Source organism: Carex rostrata, chromosome 11 (assembly GCF_964058835.1).
Source record: "Carex rostrata chromosome 11, lpCarRost1.2, whole genome shotgun sequence".
Classification (NCBI taxonomy): domain Eukaryota; kingdom Viridiplantae; phylum Streptophyta; class Magnoliopsida; order Poales; family Cyperaceae; genus Carex; species Carex rostrata.
In genome coordinates this window covers 9,661,150-9,680,345 of record NC_135928.1, presented here as the reverse complement: position 1 = coordinate 9,680,345, position 19,196 = coordinate 9,661,150, and the positions used below count along the sequence as shown (strand labels likewise).

Genomic DNA, 19,196 nt, shown 5'->3' with positions numbered 1-19,196 from the left:
GGGTATTAGATACTGGATCATGTGCTCATATTTGTTCAAATATGCTCTATTAGCTTGCCTTATAGAAACACTACTAGAGTGCTCCAAACACCTTCAATTGGAGTGTTGTATTAGAGTTGTGAACGCTCTATTATCGTTCCATATGGATACACTAGTAGAGTGCTCCAAACACCTTCTATTGGAGTGTTGTATTAAGGTTGTTAATGCGCTATTATCTTGTCATACGAATACACTATTAGAGTTCTCCAAACACCATCAATTGGAGAGTTGTATTAGAGTCGTAAACGCTCTATTATTGTGCCATATGGATACACTAGTAGAGTGCTCCAAACACCTTCAATTGGAGTGTTGTATTAGGGTTGTAATTGCCTTATTATCTTGCCATATTGGGACACTACTAGAGTGCTCCTAACACCTTCAATTGGTGTGTTGCATTTGGGTTGTAATTGTTCTATTAGCTTGCCATTTGGAGACACTACTAGAGTGCACCAAACACGTTCCATTGGAGAATTGTATTAGGGTTGTAAATGTCATATTATCTTATCATCTGGAGGCACTATTAGATTGTTCCAAACACCTTCAATTGGAGTGTTGTATTAGAGTTGTAAACGTCCTATTATCTTACCAAATAGAGACACGTCTAAAGTGCTCCAAACACCTTCCATTGGAGTGTTCTGTTAGGGTTGTAAATGCCCTATTATCTTGCCATCGGGAGACACCACTAGAGTGCTCCAAACATCTTCAATTGGAGTGTTGTATTAGGGTTGTAAATGCCCTTTTATCTTGCTATCTGGAGGTATTAATCCGGTGCTCCAAACACCTTCAATTGGAGTGTTGTATTAGGGTTGTAAGTGCCCTATTATCTTGCCATCTGGAGACACAACTAGAGTGCTCCAAATACCTTCAATTGGAGTGTTGTATTAGGGTTGTAAATGCCCTATTATCTTGCTATCTAGAGACACTACTCTAGTTTTCCAAACACCTTCAATTGGAGTGTTGTATTAGGGTTGTAAATGCCCTATTATCTTGTCATCTGGAAACACTACTAGAGTGCTTCAATCACCTTCAATTGGAGTGTTGTATTAGGGTTGTAACTTCTCTTCTCTTTCCATCTGGAGACACTACTGCAGTGCTCCAAATAACTTCAATTGAAGTGTTGTATTTGGGTTGTAAATGCCTATTATCTTTTAATCTGGAGACACAACTGGAGTGCTCGAAATATCTTCAATTGATGTGTTGTATTTGGGTTGTAAATGTCCTATTATCTTTACATCTGGAGACACTACTAGAGTGCTTCAAACACCTTGGGTTCGGTTCTATTCGTATTTGAAAGGGTTCTCCAACTATATGGTCGGCTTATGGGGGGCAATTCATATTATCACATGATATAATATAATTAAATCACTAACACTAACCCAATTAATTTTATTCCCCTATTACTCGCTAAGTAATAAGCCTAAACCCTATTCATTACAAATAATAAATAGATTCCTAATTAATCCTCGATATGATATCTAATCTATATCCTGCCAAGGGAACTCACCGGGTTCTCACCCTAGTCTTTGAACCGTTGCCAAGCCTCGTTAGCCGAAGTGTTTATAATACTTACTTGTATCCCCTCTCACACCGAGGTACAATGACTTAACACCTATATGTATGTGGAAGACATTGGCATATAGTAGACAGAACTATGTATAGAAGGACATATTTTAATAACGTTCAAATAATAACGAAATCTCAAATAGACATAAAATAAAAATAAATATTATAGTAAAGAGATAAATTAGAATTCATTACATCCAAACCCCTAGAGAGGAGGAGCTTAGCTACTCAAAGCCATGACAAAATAAAAGAAGTAATAAAAGAAAGACATAACCTAAAACCTAGAACACCTCTTCCTTGGATGACTCCTTCTTCTTCCGCCTTGGATTTCAATCGCATCTTCTTCTCCAACTATAGAAATTACATGCAATATTATATTCTAAACTATGGACTTACACACTAATTCCTATTACATGAGGGGTTTATATAGTCTTCCTAAAAGTGTGGAGTCATGGAGAACATGGGTGCCAAATATAGCTTTTCATGCTATAGACGGAGCTCTAAAAATAGACTTCAATGCGTAGCAAGGCCTGCCACATTTGGAGATTCGTCATTCTAGAAGGTTGCTGTCCAACGGTCGAGATTTCATCCAAACTAGACAGTCCACAGATTCAATCTGTGTGCCCGTGCGGCACTGGCTTTATACTGCATGCGGTATAGCTTATTCTGTACGGTACTATACTTAGCCGAATTTCAGTGAATTTCACCATGTTGCATGTTGTGCACTTCGTGTGAGATGTTTGCATACTCCATTTGATGCCCTATTTTGACGCTTCCTTCATAATCGACCTAAATATGACATTTTTGCTCTGTTTTCGGCCTAAATTCGCAACTTTCTCCAAAACCTGCCAAAATAGCATAAAATCACGTTTGCGGTGAATAATTCGGAAAATAAGTACTTTGCATACTCTTTTTTGCTATTTTTCATACAAAAAAGTAATGATTTTCGCTATATAAATAGGCATTATCTAGGGGTGAGTAAATTGCTCATAACTCGTGAGCCGCTCATAACTCGCTCATTAAATGCTCACTTAAACTCACTTATTTATCAACTCGCTTAAAGTCGCTCATTTATTAAATGAGCGAGCATGAGCATGCCCCAACTCGCTCATTTAGGATTTGCCACATCTAATCCCTGCCACATTCAATCCCAAATAAATTTCTGCCACATCAGCCTTGCCTCATTAAATCCTGTGTAATATTCATAATTTCTGCCATGATAGTTGTTGGATTTTTATTAGTGCTGTTGTTAGTTTCTGTTGGATTATTCTATTTTTGTAATATGTTGATTGTTGTCTATTGATACAACTGTGAAAGTATTACACTTTGTTGGATGATACTATTGATTTTTGTTATATTTTATTATTGTTTGTAGGACGATAGCTGTGAAAGTATCACTGTTGAAGTATTGATGGTACTGTTGATTTTTGTAATATGATTATAATTTTGTTGGATTTTTATTATATTTTATTTCAATGAATTATGATAATTTATTAAACTTTAGTACTCATAACTCGCGAGCCGCTCATAACTCGCTCATTTCCAACTCGCTCATTTATCAACTCGCTTAAACTCGCTCATTTACTAGATGAGCGAGCATGAGCATACCCTAACTCGCTCATGCTCGCTCATTAATCACCCCTAACGTTATCACAAGAGAAGTGGGTGGTTGTAACCCTAATACAACATTCCAATTGAAGGTCTTTGCAATACTTACGTAATGTCTACATATGGTAAGAGAATAGGACAATTGCAATCATAACACATATTAGTTGAAGGTCTTTGCAGCACTCAAGTAATGTCTGCATATAGGAAGAGAATAGAGAGGTTGCAACCCAATTGAGAGTTTGAGATCTTCAATTGGAGTGTTGTATTAGGGTTGCAACATCCCTCTTCTCTTGTAATGTGGAGACACTGTTAGAGTGCTACAAAGACCTTCAATTAGAGTGTTATATTATAATTGCAATTACCCTGTTTTCTAGCTATTTGAAGACAGTACTAGTGTGTTACAAAGACTTTCAATTTGAGTGTTGTATTATGGTTGCAATTACAATTTTATGTTGTCATCTAGAGACACTACTATAGTGTTGCAATTATACTCTTATATAGCCAAGTAATTTTGAATTATATATTGGATCCCAAGTGTATATTGTTCTTTAGGGCCATGTTTAGTTGTGGAGTAAGAGGTGAAGTAAACCCCTTGCTCCACACTTTAAGTAACCAAACAAGAAGTGAAAGAAGAGGAGTAAGGTGAAGTAAGAAGTGAATTAATTCGGATTAAATTACTCCCCCCCTTCATGTGGATTAACTTACTTCACACTTACTCCACTTGTAGAGTCCACTGTCATAAACGGAGGCTCATTTTCCAATACTTCACTCTTTTAGATGGATTATTTTAAGCCATAGATTAAATTACCAAACGAGACGTAAAATATGTGAAGTAATATCCAAATATCCACTCTGTTTAGTTGCTTGGGAAATCCATATCCGTATATGGAGCTTTTTATCTATATTTCAAAATTATCCGTACCAAAACCGATTAATATCCAAATCCGAATTATCTAAGATCAGATTAGAAATGGATAATTCGTATCTGTTAAAACCCTGATGACACTAGTACACTACATTAGAGTTCTCAGGTAAAAGAAACAATTATGTAGGATAGATTCCGCAAGGACACTAACAGCTATAGCTTTTTGTTGGTACGGATCAGGAACCAGTATATTCCATCATGTAAACATCATTGCACTAACAACAGCTAATTGGCATGGTTAATTGATTTCACAAAACAGGAGAACAAACCAATTGCTGTAACAAAAAAAACTATGTTTAGCTAGCTTCCAAGTCTTGCATGCAACATGATGATGGGGTTGCAAGCTCATTAACATATCACATTGATTGCAAAACATAAGAGAATAACCAACTGGAACAAAAAAGTATGTAAAGCTAGAAACCAAGTTCTGCATAACAACATGCCTGAAAAGCATACTGTTACCAGGCAAGTGAAAAAATCTCTCAGACAAGAACAAACTCAAAATTGATGGAATACAAAGCAGGTATAAATAAGAAGAGAACAGAAAATAGGCTGACACGCACGAAAACAAAAAATTTCAACTTTGTGCTTTCTACGCCTAATAAATGTTCTAAGCAGCACTCTCCTTTTTAAGCTTTGCAAGTTCTTGCTTGATCACACCTCCCCTCTGTATACAGCAGAAGATTATGTCTTAGTAAAATATCATAATAATCCACAAATATTGAGCAAATAACTTATTTGGTAACTTCACCAAAAATGTATCTAAGATTAACATACTTCTCATAGCAGCACACTGTTATAGTACACATCTTTTGTAGTTCCTGGCTTGCATTTTTCTTCAAAAATATTGACAAAATATACTGACATGCAACAAAACTACAAGCTCACTGATTCTCTCAAAGATGAAAATATTTTTTTTTTCTTTCTAACAAATACTGACCAAAGGTACGGATGACATTTACAACAATTTTTCTTGATTGCTAATAATATTTGAGTATATCCAGGCACAAACACAAATGAATTTTAAAATATTACAAAAAATACCTTGATCTTAGCTAACATGACTTTGAAGCGATCAAAGTCATTGAGAGAAGCTCTCCTTTGCTGCACAATAAGTTTTCTTCCCCATGAACTCTTCTCCCACTTGTTCTTCACATCTTCAATTCAACACCAAACCAAAATAAAATTTCATTACACACACAGCTTCTATTCAAACTTAGTTTGTACATCATCCATTTTGTAGTATGGCAACAGATTGGAATCCAAATGGTCAAGTTAAAGAAGGGGCAAATGAAACTAGACCTGACCTGACCCATTAACCCATTCAGTCAATCTAAGAAATCATGTTGGATTGTCACATTTGCTCAAGGTAAGAAATTGACACTTAATTCATGGCTTTGAGGAAATAGAAAAATGAAATTGAAATACCAGCTTCTTCCATGGCAGCAATCAAGGTCTTCTTTTTGGGGCTGCGAGGGATATCAATTTTTATGTCAGTAAGACTTAGCCTCTTGAAGTTTATCTGGGACCTAATCATGTCAGGTGCATCGACCAAAGCCTGCACATATAGTCATGAATTAATGCTCATACTAAAAGCATATTCTCACGGAACACAATTCTGTTATCATCATGTGTGCTTACAAATGAGACAGATTTTTAAAATGGTGATTTCAGCTGATAATTCCAACATGAAAACATAGATATGTTTCTGATAATTTACTATCACCATTAAAAAGTATATTCAGCTCTGACAACAAAAAGGGAAAATACCTACAAAAGTACAAACTAACAGAAAGCCTTAGCAAAATCTATATCTGAGTGATATTTCAATTTTGAAAGCAGTATAAAAATCTTTCCTCTAAATGACTTGTAGTGGCAATTATACTGAACAAAGAACAAAATTTGAAAAAGCTAATCGATCTCTAGTTGTAATACTAAAACCTATGCATCATACCCTGTTCTGATCAACGATATCTACGATCACTACAAGCTGACCATATTCCTTTCCGTAGTTCACCAGCGCCACACGCCCAATCTCAACAAAACGCTTGAACGTCTTCACCGTTAACAAACAAAAAAATACACAAACTAGTTAGCAGAGGATGAGAGAGAATCAAAGACTAAGAGCTTCAATGCATCTTTCTCTCCCCCATTTTTCTTTTGTTCTTTTCTCACCATTTTTTCTTTCCTGGGAAGAGAAGCTGAGCTGCGGCGCGCCAAGAGAGGAGAACGGGAGATAAGAGCTGAAGTTAGGGTTTTTAAGTCCTTATAAGACAATATCTCTATATCTGTTGTTAGGCTATTTTGGGCTTTAAATTAAGGCCCAAGAACAAGGCCCAAACACTTGGCGAGAATGCGAAAGATATGGAAATAGCAAAAGAATGGTAAAAATATATTATTTTTTCAAACTCACGTGAGTAATCAATTTATTGATTTCAAGACCCGCATCACTGCATAGAGTTACTGAATCAATGATTCAATTTTTTCTGCAACATCAAAAAAAATATTATTTATTTCCTTGCCGACAAAATATTTATTATATTTTTTTAAAATAAAATTCTTGCACAGATGCAACATTTCAAACGAGCTCTAAACTATAATTCATATCCTCTCAAGCAGGCATAGAGTTTATGCCTGGAATAATCGTACTGTGATGTAACTTTTGGTCATATTGTGATGAATTCAATTTTTCACGTATTGTGTTGTAACTAAAATATCGAACGGTAGTCACAGTCTGTAAATAATCACGTTACGTGAGTCCCATCATGACCAAGTCATGATGTGACTAAATGTGTCATGACCAAATATGCTATAACTGATCGTTTGATCAGGAGCGGAACTAGAATTTAACTATAGAGAATGCTAACATCATACTAAAGAAAATATTAATTTAAAATAAAATTTATTTAATACAAAATAATAAACTCTTTCACTATTTAATTTCATAAATATATACAATAGAAATGTAAAGGCAACAAGTTTGACATTTTTCCAAAAACAAACAAGTTTTCCTTTCTATAATCCACAAGCAAAAAGTTTGACATCTTTCACTATTTATTTTCTATTAATTTAATTCTTATTGTTTTCTAAAGATAGTTTAATTTGTTGCTTTTGTTTTTGTTTGATAAACTGGAGATGTTGCTCGGAATTTGAAGATTTTCTTTCTTCATTGGACAGTTCTTTTTTTATTTATTTTCTTCTATACATTTAACATTTTTCTAAAAGCAAAAAGTTTTTCTTCTCTTAATGGAAATGATACACATACCGAAGGGTTCATATGGAAATAAAAAAAAGATGTCAGAAATTTGCTTTTCAAATTTTTATCATTCAAGACCTTAAAAATTTGTGATATTGAATAGGAGACCGGGGCTATTGTGTATGAAAAATAAAATTCAATTGAACTTCTATATACTTAGTAAGATAATTTAGAAATGATAGGGGTGGCTTAGCACCTCTTAACTTACATTATGTTCTGCCCCTGCATTTGATTAGATTTAACTATTTTTATCATAATTTAAATTTTGATACGGGCTATGTGAGGTAGCAGGCCGTATGCTAAAATTGGGTTCAACTGGGCTCGTCCTGCTATAGGTCACAGGCCGAGAGATGATCAACTCAGAGAGATCAAGGGATTTTCTCGGATTTCGAACTCCGGAGGTCAATAGATTACCTCGGAGATAAGGGAATGGACCCCGGAGATATCGTACTCTGTCCTATCTGATATCTCGGAGTATGAATATAAGAGAGCAAGTGTGTAAGAGAGTAGGGGTGTCAGAGAGTAATGGTGTATCTCTGCGTTCGCCTTTTTCCTGTGAAAGGGATGGCCTTATATAGCATTCTCTACGTACCGCCTTCCCCCTGCCAGGGTGATATCTCCATATTATATCTAAATTACAGCCCTAATTTACACTAAAACCTGTGTTTTAAAGCCTATAAAAGTGGACTTTGTACTTGTATTTCGGTGAAATGTGGTACTGCTATGCTTTGTTTGGTATTTTGCAGGAAAAATGGCGAAAAACTGGATCTGACTACTTTTCATACGGCCCGTATGACATTCCCTACGACCCGTACAAGATCTGCCCAACCACAGAAGATTTCCACAACAGAGGCACAAAGTCTCCAAGACAAAGCACAGCCCTACGGGCCGTACGGAGTCCCCTACGGCCCGTACGACGCTAATTCGGAAAATCCAGCTGGAATCTGAAATGAGCATAATTTAAGGAGGCCGAAAAGGAAGCCTCTGGGGGCGTAATCTGAGGTATTAAATGAGATATTCCACACCATAAAAAGGGGATTTCGTGGTTGAACCTGGACAAGCTTCCCTAGGGGGGCATGAGAGAGATATCATTCCTCATCATGGGGGGATCAACCTAGGGATTGGGAGCGACGACTCGGCTTGGAGAGCAAGTAGAGAGGAGGAAAACGAGAGTTTTACGACGGATCCTCTTCGTTCCTCGAGCTTTGCCATGAGCTTCCTTATCATTATCTTTACTTGTTTTATTTGTTTTCTTTTCTTTTAGTTTCTAGGGCTAAGATGTAGTTTCTAGTTTGGTTTTGTTTGCATGCTACTTGGATTTTGTGTTGAATGCTTTGTTTTTACCTTGTTGTGTAGTATTTTGATTGCTTTATTTGTGGTTGCTTGAATCAATTAGTCATCCCGTTAGATGAATGCGCACATCTAAGTGTTAGGAGCCAAGTCTATGACATTTAATCCAACCGAATAAAGTATATGAAGTAGGGTGAAACCAAGGAGTACCCGAAAGGTGAAACTTTCCTCGAGGCGAAAGTCCTTGGATACTTTTAGTAAACCGACAAGTGACTTAGATAAATTAGGCCAAAATGCGAAAGTTGAGGTTTAACGCATCTAAGAGGGAAGTATTTGAGTCCGGTAATCGGGTACTAGGCCAAAATGCGAAAGTTGAGGTTAGGTATCTAGATCTGGTCGATAGAAACCCTAAACATTAGCACCAACGCAGAAAACAGTAGCTGCAGCATTAACTCGGGGTCCCCTATGGGCCGTATGCCTCGGGGCTGAACAGAAATGAAATCTGAACCCTGGAAACACCTTTTTATTCTTATTAAACAAAACCCCAAAAATATTTATTGTTTTGAATATCATTATTTATCTTTTTAAAAACACCAAAATCACATTTGCAACTTCTAGAGTTTATTTAATTTAAGTAAAGTCCAGTTAAGTTTCAACCGTCCCTGTGGATCGATACCCGACAATATACTACTCGATAGGACTGTGCACTTGCAGTCTGAACCGAAGGTGTATTCAAGGTTAAAAGGTACAGCTTGCTGTACTGAAACTTTGTGCATACTTTTGTGTGAACAAGTTTTTGGCGCCGTTGCCGGGGATGGCATCGAAATTTTCTGAATTTTGCTTATTTTGATAAATTCTAGATTTTAATTTGTATCTTTTCTTTTCTTTTCTTTTTCTCTCACCACAGGAACAAGCTGGAATTCGCTCCTCCTCCCACGGGCGATTACCATCTGAGGAGCAGAGGACCATCGTCCGATACGGCCCGTACAGATCTTTACGCGGACCGTACAGCTCATCGATTCTCCAGAACCAGCTATTCCTGCTCAACCGCCTCTTCACACAGTCCGTGCACCCTACACACGGCCCGTACACTCCATATTTGGTTAGTTTCCATATTTTCTTTTATTTACTCTCTCTTGTGTGAATTTAAGCATTGAGGACAATGTTTCATTCAAACTTGGGGGTGAAATAGAAGAAAGTTGTATCTGCATTTAGGTCATGTTTATTTTTCAAACTTTTTAGGATTTATAACCTTGATTTTTACTTGACCTTGAATAGAATTTGTGATTTTGAACTTAATTGCTTGAGATTGCAAATTTGTCAAGATGTTTTACGAGGTTATGAAAAATAAAGTCTTGCATAATTGGACTTCATTGTCTGAAAATGCATAAAGTATAAACCTCATGTTTATTTTTCAAAAATTTGTGTGATTGTTAAAATTAAGTACTTGTTTGAAAAATTTTGGTAGTGATTTGGATGACTTTGAAAGATTAGAAATAACCTCATGTTTGATCAAAGAATTGCATAGGATGGGATGTTTAGAAACTTTGAAAAAATGAAAACTTGAATTGTATTGAAAAAACATTTTGAAACTGAACCGTGCCTTAAAATAGGGAATTGGGGATTTTAAATAGTAGAAAGATTGGGATATCCATTGGTATGAAAGAATACCTTGGATGTGTGTATTCATGATATATGCAAATGAAATAAATGAAAAGATGGAGAAAATAAGAGTACTGGCAATAAGTCCTATTGGGCGCCTTTGAGCTCGTCTCCCAAAGAAAAAAAGAGTACGGGCACAATCCGACGGGATGCCTTTGAGCTCGAAAAGTTTCAAAAATATTTGCAGTTATCAACACATGAAATCCGCGACTTTCTAACCTAAGCTTGTTTCAAGCTTGGGGGGGGCGAAAAAGGAAAAATCACCACAAACAAGGGCATAATTTCAATGTAAGAATGAAGATTGATCAATTCAAGTAATTAGTTTTTGCAAATATTAAAGCATCTCAAAATATGAAGTTTGATTAGTCAATTTGTGGAGTGAATCAAAATTTATCAAGGAAGTCCAAGTTGTTATCCAAAAGGATTCTCTAGGTTCTTAACAATAGCAAGCTCATGTAAATTTTTCACATTTAGGAATTTATCTGCATTTAGGTAGTCCAAAGTCCAACCCGATACCTAAGTTGGGATTTTTGCTTGAGGACAAGCAAAGTTCAAGCTTGGGGGAATTTGATATCTCCATATTATATCTAAATTACAGCCCTAATTTACATTAAAACCTGTGTTTTAAAGCCTATAAAAGTGGACTTTGTACTTGTATTTCGGTGAAATGTGGTACTGCTATGCTTTGTTTGGTATTTTGCAGGAAAAATGGCGAAAAACTGGATCTGACTACTTTTCATACGGCCCGTATGACATTCCCTACGACCCGTACAAGATCTGCCCAACCACAGAAGATTTCCACAACAGAGGCACAAAGTCTCCAAGACAAAGCACAGCCCTACGGGCCGTACGGAGTCCCCTACGGCCCGTACGACGCTAATTCGGAAAATCCAGCTGGAATCTGAAATGAGCATAATTTAAGGAGGCCGAAAAGGAAGCCTCTGGGGGCGTAATCTGAGGTATTAAATGAGATATTCCACACCATAAAAAGGGGATTTCGTGGTTGAACCTGGACAAGCTTCCCTAGGGGGGCATGAGAGAGATATCATTCCTCATCATGGGGGGATCAACCTAGGGATTGGGAGCGACGACTCGGCTTGGAGAGCAAGTAGAGAGGAGGAAAACGAGAGTTTTGCGACGGATCCTCTTCGTTCCTCGAGCTTTGCCATGAGCTTCCTTATCATTATCTTTACTTGTTTTATTTGTTTTCTTTTCTTTTAGTTTCTAGGGCTAAGATGTAGTTTCTAGTTTGGTTTTGTTTGCATGCTACTTGGATTTTGTGTTGAATGCTTTGTTTTTACCTTGTTGTGTAGTATTTTGATTGCTTTATTTGTGGTTGCTTGAATCGATTAGTCATCCCGTTAGATGAATGCGCACATCTAAGTGTTAGGAGCCAAGTCTATGACATTTAATCCAACCGAATAAAGTATATGAAGTAGGGTGAAACCAAGGAGTACCCGAAAGGTGAAACTTTCCTCGAGGCTAAAGTCCTTGGATACTTTTAGTAAACCGACAAGTGACTTAGATAAATTAGGCCAAAATGCGAAAGTTGAGGTTTAACGCATCTAAGAGGGAAGTATTTGAGTCCGGTAATCGGGTACTAGGCCAAAATGCGAAAGTTGAGGTTAGATATCTAGATCTGGTCGATAGAAACCCTAAACATTAGCACCAACGCAGAAAACAGTAGCTGCAGCATTAACTCGGGGTCCCCTACGGGCCGTATGGGAATCCATACGGGCCGTATGCCTCGGGGCTGAACAGAAATGAAATCTGAACCCTGGAAACACCTTTTTATTCTTATTAAACAAAACCCCAAAAATATTTATTGTTTTGAATATCATTATTTATCTTTTTAAAAACACCAAAATCACATTTGCAACTTCTAGAGTTTATTTAATTTAAGTAAAGTCCAGTTAAGTTTCAACCGTCCCTGTGGATCGATACCCGACAATATACTACTCGATAGGACTGTGCACTTGCAGTCTGAACCGAAGGTGTATTCAAGGTTAAAAGGTACAGCTTGCTGTACTGAAACTTTGTGCATACTTTTGTGTGAACACAGGGTAAGGCAGAACGTGAATCAGTTATGCGGTTATGTGAGCGTGGCCACTTATGATCGTGTGATCGTGGCCGTTAGGAGGACGAGGTCAGTAACCGGCGTGGCTACCAGTTATAAGTGGTTATTTGACTCAAGGAAGCTTTTGGGGCTTTTATCCCCCGAAGCGTAGGCTGTCTAAGCCGTTTATTGGGCCGGTTTATTATGGGCCTCAATCGTGGACTTTGCATTGTATCCCGGGTTGGCCTCGCAGAACGAGGTCCTAATCCCGGCCTTGTTCATGGCCCAGATTAATGCTATATGGGCCACGGAACATGGCCCTATCAAATTTGTTTTTTGAAATAATTACAAAATAATTCAAAAAAATGTGGAACGTTTTTTTTGAAAAATTAATGTTAGAAAAAAGCATGTTGTGTCATAATTAAGGCTCTTTTTGTGTCATGTGGTGTATTTTTTAGACAACAACTACTCACAATATGTAGCCAATATGTATGTCGTGTCGTTTCATATCATACTGTTTTATGACGAAGTTAGCTCTGACGTGCTATTTTTTCCACTCTAAGTGGGCATAATACTTCTACCGGAGTCAAAATGAATTCAAAATCTATTTTAGATTATAGCGGCTTGTTTTAAAATTCGTGTTAGATTGAAACAGACGAGTCAGATATCATTTTACACGGTCAGGTATTGCACGGGATCTGAATATGTTAAAGTGGAGTGAATGACATAGACCTGTGTTATTCAGATACTTTAGATTAGACACGTATTAGATACCGGTACGCAGTCGATACGACACCGATAAGTTTCCGATACGCCAGCTTGCGTATCGGCTTATGTGATGTATTCTTAATCAATGAATACGGTCTAGGATACGCGTTAAACCTCACGGATATGTTTGTCTTAGACGGAATACGTGCAGGATACGTCTATTATAGGTTTTGTGTTTTCATTTCCTCTCTCCGCTCCAAAGTAAAAATGTCTCAGCTCCACTAACAGACAAAAAAAAGTCTTCACCTTTCTCTCTCTCTGACTTGATTCGGCGCTCGGCCTCTCTCCGTTCGACCTTCCCCTTTCACAAATAGTACGTCAGAGTTGACTTCGTCACAAAACAGTTCGGTATGAAAATTGCCAGTGTGCTGTTGACAAGAAAAATGCAGCGTGTGGGCCACTTTCAAAAATAGTTGTAAAAAATCGCCAGTGTGCTATTGACAGCAAAAATGCTGCGTGTAGCACACTGGCGATTGCTGGATGATTTTCTTCTGTAGACTTTCTGATGCCTTCTCCTAACATTCCATTGTGTTTGCGTCCCATACTCGTTTTTGTTGAGAATTGGTGTAGCACACTGGCGATTGCTGGATGATTTTCTTCTGACGATAAATAGTTTTCCAACAAACATATGTATGCTTTAGGATATTAGAGAAAACTAATGGTCTATAAAAATTTAACAAAACAATATAAATTTATAAATTTTGCTCCTTTCTTTTCCACTATTTATTTGAAAAATAATGTTGAAATGCTTCTTATAACAAGCCGCTAGCATTATATATATTATATTTAGATTCATACTGAATTTTATAAAAAAAATTTAAAATTGGGTATGTAAATGCGGCCTAGATGATAGATTAATTAATAACAAAAAAAAATTGAACCGAGAATTAATTAATAACAAAAAGGTTGACAAAAAAATTATATAGCATCGCGCTCAGCTATTTCAGTTACCCAGTGTTGTAAAATGCGGCAGCATGAGCCACATATGCGATCACATATGCTTATGCAGTGGTCTTCCACATACAAAATCGCATGCAGTCAAGTTCATGCAGTTTTGAACATGCACATATACGTCCACATTGACTTGAAAAAAACCTAAAAACTATTTTGCTGTGGAGGAGATTAGAATCTATAACCTTTATAATATTGTAAAGAACACAAACTACTAGCCTAAACAAGTCTTTAGATATAAATTAGTTTTATTTAATTTATATTTCTTTAACAAACCATAGTAAAACTACATATGTACTTCCACATACAAATTTGCATGCATGCGTCCGCATGCCGCATATGCAGTATGCAGTGACCTTCCGTATGCATGAACAAAACCGCATTTTACAACACTGCAGCCACCCACTATTAGCTATAAACAAATAATATAATATTTAAAACATGAAAAGGTTATGGCTGATCTATAATAGTTATTTTTCGTTTAAATATATAGGATTCAATGTTTCACAATTGTCTCGTAAATTTGTTTTATAATTGTGAGAAATCAAAATAACCATGCTTAATTTGAACCAGCAAACAATACATGGTGCTGGCTTTTTTAATGGATTCCAATGAATTCTCCATGTAACAGTTGTCCGCCACCTCATCCATCAATTCCTTGCCATTTCTTCACACATGACAAATATTCTCTCTCTCTCATGTATTAATTATTTCCTTATTAATTGAATTTCTTTTACCTCTTTAAAACTTTATAACCCCCTACGAAAAGGTGCCTCCAGCATTACATTGGCCGCTGAATTAGACTCCACTTTGAAATTTTATATTAGAAAACTTGAGGCACATGGAAGGAGGAGAGAATAAGCAACAATCGGCAATGGAGAAGGAAGAGAAAAAGGAGGTTGATATCAGCCTCAAAGAGTTGTCAAGGAGGCTTCAGGATTTTGCCATGGAGCGGGATTGGGAGCAATATCATAGCCCGAGAAATCTCTTGCTTGCCATGGTTAGAAAAATATTTTTTATTAAATTTAAATTTGGATTTTAAATTCAATTTTCGTAAATTATTTGGATTACTTGCCATGCCCGAGAAATCTTTCAAAAATTCAATTTTCATAAAGAATTCTCATTTGGATTTTAAACCAACCACCTTTCTAGCATTTTGATTGTCACTAGATTAAAGACAGATTTTTAATTTCTCCAAGAGTTATTATAAATTTGTTTCTCAAATAGTTGTTCATCCAGGCGATCATCTACCCACACTCAAGCACAAGGAATTCTCTTTTGGTTATAGATATACATGTACTTTTTTCCTTTGGCCTATAGGTCAGTTCAAGTAAACTTTTAGTAGGTCAAAAAGTCTATTATATTATTCTGCACTTTCTCAGCTTTATTCTACTCTTTTGAGTTTTGAGCATGAATTGGCTATTATATCACATTCAGTTTTATTACTTGTACAGGATTTAGAAAGTTTAGAGTCACAAGAAAATTGGAATTAACCATAATTAATCTGCATAATATTTAGAAGAATTCATTTGTATTACAATATATTTTAAGCTTATCTGATTTTTGTACAGTCAAATGACATCAGTTATTTTTCATTGGATGACTATTGTTGAATTTTTGAATTTCTTATAATTAATCATGTTATCAAACTAATAATAACGGTGTTGAAGGGTAAATTAATCCACAGGAAAGGCCTTTTTTCTGATATATTTAAAATTAGATATTTTTCTGTAAAACCAAGCAAAGAAGAAGCTTCTTAACAATTTCTTAATTACATAGGGTTGTTTGGAATATATATTCATCCTTCTGAGATTAATAATTTAGTATATATTTTGTAAGTATTGCAAAGTGGGAGCTGCTTTGGCAATTCCTTAATTATGTAGATCCTTTTTGTGAATTACTTTTTTTTTTTTAAATATGTTATGTGGTTTTCTGCTCCTCATATCTTGTAGCTAGGAAGCAGCTGTGATTCTGTGAAGAATCATTTTTTGGATCTATGGTTTTCTTTTTTTAGCAACTTGCTCTAAGATACAATACCCAGAAAAATAATATTAGGAATGAGTGGCTAGTTTAATGTTGATATACTATATTTCTATGCCTTGCACACACAGTGTTCATGCTGATTCCTAAGGTTTGACCTTTCCTTTACATACCCACTTGAAATATTGTTAAAATTGAAATGAATTATTTAGTACAAAATGGAAATAGGCCTTTGTGTTTAAAGCATTTGGCAACTTTTCAGTTTGTGTCAATGTCCTATTGCTTTCAGGGGGTAATTATCAGAGAGGAAAGACAATTTCAAATTACAGATTCCATATTGATTTAGATTTAGAAAATCTTTAACCAGTAAGGTAAATCCTTAAAATAACAATCATAAGTAGCAAAAAGCACTTGATTCTATAAGGCAAAAGACTTATTCTGCTACTTAATCAAGAGCACAAAGCACAGAATAACATAAGAACTGCTCAAGTTTTAGCTTCATAAGAAACAGTTATTCTGATGACCAATTGCAGCAAAGAAATGCACCAATCGCAAATCTATAATTTCTTAATTGTGTTAATAACTACCTCTTTATCAAACTCATGAAAGTTATGTGTGATCGTACTTGAAAGGAGAGGAGTAATCTTGCTTTAAGTTTGACAATACCTCGTGCGTACGCACTAGACCAATTTTAATTTCATTCCTCTGTGCCTCATGGTAGATGATATATTTCCATGATATATATGTGCGATTAGCTTTTTGGACTGTGCAAAAAGGTCCCTTGTCTGGTTGTTATCAAGTCTAGTGTAGATAACCACTTTAAGTAGATGCCATTCTACTACAAGTCTTTCTCAGAAAAGGATGCCAATCATGATGTGTGTGGATATGCATTTAGATGATAGAGACATAATAATAAGCCCTTGTTCATTGTTGCTTACACTGTTGTTCAGTGTGTAATGGGTTATTAAGATCAAGTGAGAACTTGACATGGTTCGGTGTTAAATACAGTGTTGTTCTCTGTGTAAACGGTTATAAAGAATCAAAATTCTTAATGGATTATCAGTGCTTTAATGGCTTTAGGAATCTTTGTCTTATCTTGTTACTTGCTTTGTCTGATGTTAGAACTTGATGATGGCAAATTGACAATAGTGGGGGTACTTACAACAATAGATAATGGGTTGGATTAGATGTTTGGAGCCTTAACCTATCATGAAATCCCGGGTGGCGAGAAGGATTCATAACGAACCTAGCTTCCCAAAGGCATGATCAGGCCATTAACCTTGACTTACCACTAAGTTGCATTAAGTTTAGGGCTCAAGGACCTATCAATCCATAAATTAAAATTTCTTAAATTGATTTACGCAAAGGTCTAATTATTCGGTATTTGTCAGTTATATCTTTTCTAAAATACTCGTATTTGTCTGCTATGATGATGAAGAGACCGCTAACAATGAAAACGTTAAATTATGCAATTTGAGCAATTAAGACAGTATAGCGTTTATCAAATAGCTCTGGTTTTATGTAATGCTAGAATACCATATTTTGAATTATACATTATGCTTTGGTGCTCTCTTTTTCATATCATGGTCTTTAAACTCTGTCACTTAGGTTTGTGAAGTAGGAGAGCTATCAGAGATATTCATGTGGAGGGGAGAGGTACCGAAGGGATTGCCGAATTGGGAGGAGGCAGACAAGGAGCACCTCGGTGAAGAGCTGTCTGATGTATTGTTGTACCTTATCCAACTTTCTGATATGTGCGGTATTGATCTTGGCGATGCCGCCACCAAAAAGATTGTCAAAAATGCCGTCAAGTATCCGCCAAAGAAAAACTGAAAGTGGTACCTAGCTAGCTAGTCACTGTATGTTTGGTTCATTATTTGCAGTGAGTTCTTAGTGGGCATGTTGTTTGTTATGGAGAGGCATGTTATTGATGATGATTGAACTTATTTTTTAATATTTGGTGAGAACATATTTTTTGCAAGCCTACTGATGCATTTGTTTGCTAATGGTGTATCATGTTCTGTTTTGAGTTTCAGCCAGCATTTTTATTGATACATAAACAATGACTTCTTCTTCTTTTTTATAGGAATTTTGATCTTCTGCATGTGATTTGGTGACACTGATTTTGGAAGTATTTATCTGTTAAGGATGTCATAGCTAAAATTTTATCAATGTAGGCAAAAAATAAATTATTGAAAAATAGTTATTATTTTTTATTTAATTTTTTTTAGTAAAAATTTAAAATTGTCAATCCACCCTTTCTTAAAAATGATTTTTTTTTCTAAATAGTTTGATAAAAAAATCAGGTTAAAAATTAATTTCTTTTTCTATAGTTTGTGATTAAGATAATTTTTGTGATAGTTTTAAAAATAAATGGATTCACTATGTTAAAATCGTCAAATAGCAAGACACAATAGTCTAAAACTCTGAAATTGAATATTAAGGCTCAAATAATTTTTAGATGTTTTTGGTTCTCTGTAAACCAATAAATATTTATATTTTTATACATAATGGACCAATACATTAAGTTTATTTAGAAATAAGTATCCAATTATCTTTCTTCTCCAAAGAGCCGATCCATTCACTTTCTTTTCAAATCAACAAAACTTAGTCTTGTTAAATTCAAAATTGATACAAAAATGACCGAATCAAGCCACAGCTAAAAGAGAATCGTGACAGGGATAGGCAATGGACCGAAATAGGGGTAGGCAATGACATAATTTTATACGAATGTATAGGTAATTTTTAAAATTCAGGGATAGGCAATGGACCGAAATAGACGCTCAGCCTCTCTCCGTTCAACCTTCTCCTTTTACAAATAGTACGTCAGAGTTGACTTCGTCACAAAATGGTTCGGTATGAAAATTGCCAGTGTGCTGTTGACAAGAAAAATGCAGCGTGTGCCGTGTGGGCCACTTTCAAAAATAGTTGTAAAAAATCGCCAGTGTGCTATTGACAACAAAAATGCTGCGTGTGCCACGTGGACCACTTTCTAATGCCTTCTCCTAACATCCCATCATGTGTTTGCGTCCCATACTCGTTTTTGTTGAGAATTGGTGTAGCACACTGGCGATTGCTGGATGATTTTCTTCTGACGA

The 19,196-nt window shown here is 35.9% G+C and overlaps 2 protein-coding genes across 2 annotated transcripts; one reads left to right on the top strand and one right to left on the bottom strand.

The window, feature by feature from the left end:
- Positions 1-4,524: 4,524 nt before the first annotated feature.
- Positions 4,525-6,404, bottom strand: LOC144561826 (large ribosomal subunit protein eL14z-like). Its single transcript, XM_078310925.1, has 5 exons — positions 6,311-6,404; positions 6,090-6,191; positions 5,564-5,693; positions 5,180-5,292; positions 4,525-4,802 (listed from the first exon to the last, which is right to left on the bottom strand). Exons 1-5 carry the CDS (start codon positions 6,311-6,313, stop codon positions 4,746-4,748), a joined length of 405 nt encoding a protein of 134 aa, XP_078167051.1. The 5' UTR covers positions 6,314-6,404; the 3' UTR covers positions 4,525-4,745.
- Positions 6,405-14,860: 8,456 nt separating this feature from the next.
- Positions 14,861-18,082, top strand: LOC144562051 (uncharacterized). Its single transcript, XM_078311182.1, has 2 exons — positions 14,861-15,118; positions 17,707-18,082. The coding sequence occupies exons 1-2, from the start codon at positions 14,960-14,962 to the stop codon at positions 17,929-17,931; spliced, it is 384 nt and encodes a 127-aa protein (XP_078167308.1). The 5' UTR covers positions 14,861-14,959; the 3' UTR covers positions 17,932-18,082.
- The last annotated feature ends 1,114 nt before the right edge of the window (positions 18,083-19,196 follow it).

Excerpts from the sequence above, each read along its gene's own strand:
- LOC144562051 (XM_078311182.1), top strand. The coding sequence starts at position 14,960 with ATGGAAGGAGGAGAGAATAAGCAACAATCGGCAATGGAGAAGGAAGAG. Across the intron at positions 15,119-17,706 it reads GAAATCTCTTGCTTGCCATG|GTTTGTGAAGTAGGAGAGCT; the intron begins GTTAGAAAAATA and ends TCTGTCACTTAG.
- LOC144561826 (XM_078310925.1), bottom strand. Across the intron at positions 5,694-6,089 it reads ATATCGTTGATCAGAACAGG|GCTTTGGTCGATGCACCTGA; the intron begins GTATGATGCATA and ends CTATATGTGCAG. Across the intron at positions 5,293-5,563 it reads TGCTGCCATGGAAGAAGCTG|ATGTGAAGAACAAGTGGGAG; the intron begins GTATTTCAATTT and ends GTTGAATTGAAG.